The sequence below is a fragment of the Platichthys flesus genome, chromosome 4, assembly GCF_949316205.1.
Source record: "Platichthys flesus chromosome 4, fPlaFle2.1, whole genome shotgun sequence".
Taxonomy (NCBI): domain Eukaryota; kingdom Metazoa; phylum Chordata; class Actinopteri; order Pleuronectiformes; family Pleuronectidae; genus Platichthys; species Platichthys flesus.
The window spans coordinates 28,787,758-28,794,478 of record NC_084948.1 but is presented as its reverse complement, the minus strand read 5'-3'; the positions used below and the strand labels follow the sequence as shown (position 1 = coordinate 28,794,478).

The window sequence follows — 6,721 nt, the reverse complement described above, 5'->3', positions numbered from 1 at the left end:
TATAACCATGTTTCATACATGATGAATGCCTCAGAGGCTCCGCTCTGCGCATGCACCTTGTTCTGCAGCAGTCCGTGTGTGGGTGTGTGTGTGTGCGTGCACACACGCGGGTATCCGGATGTGTGTTTGTGTCCATGTGTGCGTGTGTCCGTGTGTGCGCGTGTCTGTTCGGCTGCCGCTCCGCTCTGTGACAGATCTTTATCAGGTTCAGATCGCGCTCTGTTTAGTCCGGATCCGCTGAACCAGCATGTCGTCCAGTCCACAGAGCCAGGATCAGAAACTAGAGCAGGACCAGGACCAGAAACAGGTTCGGGATCGGGACCAGAAACGGGAGGGGAAGGAGGGAAAAGAGGTTAAAAATGAGAAGATGGAAAAAGAAAAGCAAGAGGAGAAAGAATATTTGTATTATTTTATTTACAACCCGAGAACCAGAGAGTTCATGGGAAGAACCGCAAGCAGCTGGGGTAAGAGAGTGCGTGTGTGTGTGTGTGTTTGTGTGTGTTCATCTGACACTGTTTGTGTGTGTGCGTGTTGTGACACTATGTGTGTGTGCTGGCATGTGTGTGTGTGACACTGTGTGTGAATATGGATTATTGTAACTAACAGAACTATAATATTGATTTCTAACAATTACTCACATCATCACAGACCACATTTCAAGAACCAACAACCAGCACTGAACCAAGACCTGAACCTTGACTGAAACGTGCGTACGCCACTTCTCACGCAAACGTTGGGATTTATAAAAACAAGCTTGACGGGAGAATTTGCGTATTTCCACGCAAACTCTGAGTCATGTGTACGAACATTTAGCAGACGTGATAAACTGAAGCAGATTATTGATCAATTCATCATTTACATTAAAACCAACATCTTAGTTTTGCTCGCGCGACATATCTGTTCCACACAAGCCTTTTAACTAATAAATATATAAAACAACTTAAAGCAAATTACGTTCAGATTAGATTAGAGTTACAGAGCTGAGCCATTAATAGGTTTTAATAATATCCTCTAACACAGTGCGTGTATCAACAAATCACTGCAGTGAACGTGACTGAGCCATCAGAGCACAGAGCGACCTGGAGATCACTCACAAGACAAGAAGAAACCTTCAGACAGTGTCCCAGAAGAGCTGAGGACCCACTGATGGAGGGAATCGGTCCGATGCTCTAAATAAATAAATACTGCAGTGACAGTGGAGCGTGACGCTTCGTGATGGAAGCAGGTGACTGAAGGATGAGCCGGAAACGAGGGTTCAGTGATGTCTGTGCAGCTGATCTAGATTCTATAGATCTGTGATCTTTTCGCTGACCTAACTTCAGTATCACAAAGACCGACCGAAACAATCCCATTAGAAACACATCATATAATAATAATTCAGTTAAATTCTATAGATTGAGGACATCAAAGCTGTCTCTGAATTTAATAATAGTTTTGGATGATTCGAATATGAACATACAGCTTCCTCTTCAAATCGCTCGATGCAGTGACACAGTCATCAGGGTGGAAGCCCATTGGTCAGCAGCATAATTTATTATTCATGTCTGTCATTGACCATTTATGGTTGAAAGTGGGCGGAGTAAGAGGCAGATCCACATGGGAACGTTTCCAGGTGGACTGTGTTTAATAAAGTGAATATTGCGTTCAGGTGTGTGTGCGCATGGTTTAGGAAATCCGAATTTTCTTCTGCTTTCGCAATTTACGGCTTTTGTGCGCACGTACACTTTTAGTTTGAATCCCACACAATGTTTTATAAATGAGACCACTGGTCCTTAGGCTGACTCTGTGGTCCTAGTCTGTGAGTCCTGACTGAAAGAATAGACTGGTCTTCAGGGGAAGAACCACGGCTTCACCAGCTTAGCTGGTTCAACATTGATCAGGATCAGATGAGACTCAGTTAGCAGTGACGGATCCTTTACCCCATCAGAACCTTTCAGGGCCTGGTTGGTTGGAGACAATTGTGTCGGTTAAGCTGAGGGAACATGATTGAGCACATTTGTTTGACACATAACCACCTGCTGCAGCATCATATTGACTGACAGTTGACTTAAACTACATAAATACATTTACTACACACATTTCCCACACTATCAGGAACCTTCTGAATGCAGACTGGAGGCGTTGGCCATCAAACCAGTGTCATTGTGGCAAGGTTGACAAGGTTCTGCTCTTCCGTCTGCGGCACAGAACATTTAGTGTAGTTCAACCATGAAACCATGGATCTTAACTTCTGAACAGCGTTTTTCTTCTGTTCATGTAAATGTTTGAATTCTCTCTTCAGGTCGCATCCTCCTCTTCTACCTCATCTTTTATGGGTTTTTGGCGGGAATGTTTTCATTCACCATGTGGGTGATGTTACAGACACTCGATGAAAATGTCCCCCGACATCAGGATCGCGTCGCCAATCCAGGTGAGTTCACCTTTAATTCCACTTTGTGTCGTCACAGCATGAAGATTATTTTGGCTTTGAGTTTTAAACGTTTTTCTGGAAAGCAGTTTCATTTTACTTTTCTCCTCAGTGTATTTTACTTTAAAAGACACTAAGGACCCCTTCAAGACATGTGTGAATCACTGAGGACGCCTGCTGGACAGATGTGAATCACTGAGGACCCCTGCTGGACAGGTGTGAATCACTGAGGACCCCTGCTGGACAGGTGTGAATCACTGAGGACCCATGCAGGACAGGTGTGAATCACTGAGGACCCCTGATGGACAGGTGTGAATCACTGAGGAACCCTGCTGGACAGATCTGAATCACTGAGGACCCATGCAGGACAGGTGTGAATCACTAAGGACCCCTTCAAGACATGTGTGAATCACTGAGGACCCCTGATGGACAGGTGTGAATCACTGAGGACCCATGCTGGACAGGTGTGAATCACTGAGGACCCCTGCTGGACAGATCTGAATCACTGAGGACCCATGCAGGACAGGTGTGAATCACTAAGGACCCCTTCAAGACATGTGTGAATCACTGAGGACCCCTGCTGGACAGGTGTGAATCACTGAGGACGCCTGCTGGACAGGTGTGAATCACTGAGGACCCATGCTGGACAGGTGTGAATCACTGAGGACCCCTGCTGGACAGATCTGAATCACTGAGGACCCATGCAGGACAGGTGTGAATCACTGAGGACCCCTGATGGACAGGTGTGAATCACTGAGGAACCCTGCTGGACAGATCTGAATCACTGAGGACCCATGCAGGACAGGTGTGAATCACTGAGGACCCCTGATGGACAGGTGTGAATCACTGAGGAACCCTGCTGGACAGGTGTGAATCTCTGAGGACCCCTGATGGACAGGTGTGAAACTGAGGAACCCTGATGGACAGGTGTGAATCACTGAGGACCCCTGCTGGACAGGTGTGAATCACTGAGGACCCCTGATGGACAGGTGTGAATCACTGAGGACCCCTGATGGACATTCTTAAGGATCAGATGAAGGCCAAGTGGTTGTTACCATGACATCATTCGTATAGTGCTGCTTGTTGTGTAGGAATTTCTTTCTCTGTGATTGATCGCATTGATTACGGGTTGATTTGGTTGATTTGGTTGATTTGGTTGATTTGGTTGCAGGTTTGGTGATTCGTCCTCATGCAGCGGAGATCTCATTCAATCGCAGCGACCCAACAAACTACAACCAATACATCCAACAACTGCACGAGCTCCTGCAGCGTGAGTACGAGGTCATGTTATGATTCACTTCCTCTGTGACTTGCAGGATCGACACTGATCCTCATGCTGTTGTCTTGTCAGGTTATAACGACAGCATTCAGAAGCGTCACGACTTGTGCCTGGTGGGTGAATACACTGAACAGGACGAGGAGCCAATAAAGAAAGTTTGTCAATTTAAACGTAGTGCGCTGCGTCAGTGCTCCGGTCTGTCCGACACCAGCTTTGGATTTGCTGATGGAAAACCCTGTGTCATAATCAAGATGAACCGGGTCAGAATTACAAATTGTTTTATTCTTAAAGTTGTTAAGGTGTGATGAAACATGTTATTATGAATGAGGTGGAGGTGCAGAACATTATTTTGTTTCTTGCCAGTTCATCCACAGGAGGGAGTGACAGTTGCATGTTGAGATAACTGGATCCGTCAAATCTTTCTTCCACATGAATTTCACTACGAATGAGAAAACAGCAGCGTGTTTGTCTGCAGGTCATTGGACTGAAGCCCCAAGGAGATCCCTTCATCAGCTGCACTGCAAAGGTAACAGCTGACTGACAGTGGAAGTGGATCAGAGACTAGTTTTAATATAAAACTGAGCAGAGGTTTCTGAACGCTAACCCCTGTATATATACATATAATAATTATTATAACAATAATAATAGCAATTCATATTATTATAATCATCATTATTGAAATGATATGTTTCCCCCCTCTCTTTTCTCTTTGTGGTAGGGAGACCGTCCATTACAGATTCAGTATTTTCCATCTGAAGGTCGTCTGGATAAAATGTTTTTCCCATATTATGGCAAGAAAGCACATGTGAGTGAAGTTATTGTAGGGTTAATTTCTGTTGTTTTTGTTTTTCCATAGTAACTCAATCTCTCTCTACCTCTCTCTCTCTCAGCCTGACTATGTGCAGCCTCTTGTCGCCGTCAAGTTGTTCTTGACAAAAGACGACTTGAACATGGAGCAGACGGTGGAGTGTAAGGTCCAGGGTTCTGACCTGCGTAACGATGATGATCGTGACAAGTTTCAAGGTCGCGTCACTTTCAAGGTCAAAGTGTCAGAGTAAACCGGCCTGCCAGTTGCCATGGAGTCCACAAACTGGGTTTAATGGACTGGGTTTAATCCAGACCCGATTTATCCCTGGACGTCTGAATGTGGGTCATCCTAATGTGAGTCTGATGAGAGGAACACACACACATCCTCTATCATGTTTAAACCAGGTTCAGACCTGATCCTGGTTTAGTCCAGTCAGAGTTCAGATCTGCTCCTAAGTAAATTAGAGGAGAAACCAGAGTGACTCTGGTTCACTCTGGTCAGACAGTAGGAGCAAATCAGGTCTGATAGGAAACATGTGAACTTAATGTGATGTCACCACAAAACTGTGACATTATGCTAAAATGGTAAAATCACAGTGACATCAGAGTGACATCACAATAAGATCAAATGTATATCATGCCGACATCATGCTGACATCACAATGACATCATAGTTAGAACACAGTGACATCACAGTCACGTCACACTGACATCATAATAATATGAGCAATAATCCTCTTTGGACAAATGATATTAATGTGTTTGTATTTCATATTATTAGAAATAATTTATTTTAATATACGTTTTCAGTTGAATTAGATGTGAACACTCAGGTTCTGGGATGAAACGGATTTTAAAACAAGTTCTGTAGCCGAAAACTGCAAACATGACATCACTCTGTAAACAGCTGATTTCTGTGGTTTCTTCAAAAATCATTTCACAGATAAATAATAGCATGAAATTTGTCTTTTATATGTTAAATCTTAATACGGAATAAATCTGAATTAAACCACGCCGCAGTTCTGCTGCATGTTGCGGTCGTCTCAGTGTAGACGCTCTAATCTGTTTACATTAATCCAATAGGATTGATTATTCTTCAAAGTTAAATAAATATCTGATGTTTCCGAACTCAATGATTATTAAGATTTTTACCATAATCGAGCAGCACAAATTTAACCAAGTTAATGTAATTTAAACTGATTAAATGTTATTGAATCTGATTCACCTTGATACAATCGGATTTATTCAAATTGAACCTGATTCAAATCGATCTAAACTAATCTGATTGATTCTGATTCAGTGTTACCTCCATCACCACCCGAGTAAAGTGTTTAAATGTAATTTATGAACATGGGTTTTCCTCTGTGATTTGAAATATGTTGATACATTTAGAATGTGATATAAGTGTGTGAGTTATGAACAAGATGATATTATCAGTAGAGGTCCAATCAGTGTTCAGTAAATCTGTGTCAGCCGATTCTGATGTTTGGCAATGAGCGGGTTCGGGCCTTAAATTGCTCAATAGGAACTTTTTGGTCCCTTTTGAGCTCCACATGGTCAATTCTCAAAATGCTTAAACACGGATATTGACAATATGGTATGAACATATGGAATTCGTTTTACAATGATTGGACGAATATTTGAAGAGTTAAAGCCATTAACCTCTAAGTCTCGCCCTCAGCCAAAGTTCATTGTTAATAATGGCTGTGACTTTTGACCAATCCTGATTCTTTTTTATAGAAATGTTTATCTCAGTGTCAAAATAAGGAATTTGGTGTTGATTGATTGAAAAATCTAGAAGGAGATGTGACACTACTGTTTTTTGTACTGTATGCAATTAGCTAAAATCCACCATGGCAGACAGTTATGTTTCAACATGACACCGACACATTGAGCTCGACTTGTGTGTGTAATTTCAACCAATCAGATACACAGGGAGAGGGGCGTGGCCTGCTTTGCTCCGCCTGTTTCCGAACATGATACAAAGATCTGGTGATGATGATTGGACCAAATGTTGATGAGTTATGGCCAATGTCGTGTTAAGCTACGCCCATTGTGAAATGTTTGTGGTTAATAGCTGTCATGTTTTTGGACTAATCTTGCTCATTTATATAAAAAAAAGTGTATCTCAGTTCCAGTTATTCTGCCAAGTTTTGTGTTTCTAGCTCATTCGATCTCATGGGAATTTGCATCGAGGTGTCAGACAACGACAAAAGAATAACAAAGAG

The 6,721-nt window shown here is 42.7% G+C and overlaps 1 protein-coding gene across 1 annotated transcript; it reads left to right on the top strand.

Annotated features, from left to right (window-relative positions):
• The first annotated feature begins 106 nt into the window (after nt 1-106).
• LOC133951289 (sodium/potassium-transporting ATPase subunit beta-3-like) lies at nt 107-6,624 on the top strand. The gene is made up of 7 exons (XM_062385144.1): nt 107-464; nt 2,282-2,410; nt 3,579-3,677; nt 3,759-3,946; nt 4,162-4,212; nt 4,405-4,491; nt 4,577-6,624. The coding sequence occupies exons 1-7, from the start codon at nt 248-250 to the stop codon at nt 4,742-4,744; spliced, it is 939 nt and encodes a 312-aa protein (XP_062241128.1). The 5' UTR covers nt 107-247; the 3' UTR covers nt 4,745-6,624.
• The last annotated feature ends 97 nt before the right edge of the window (nt 6,625-6,721 follow it).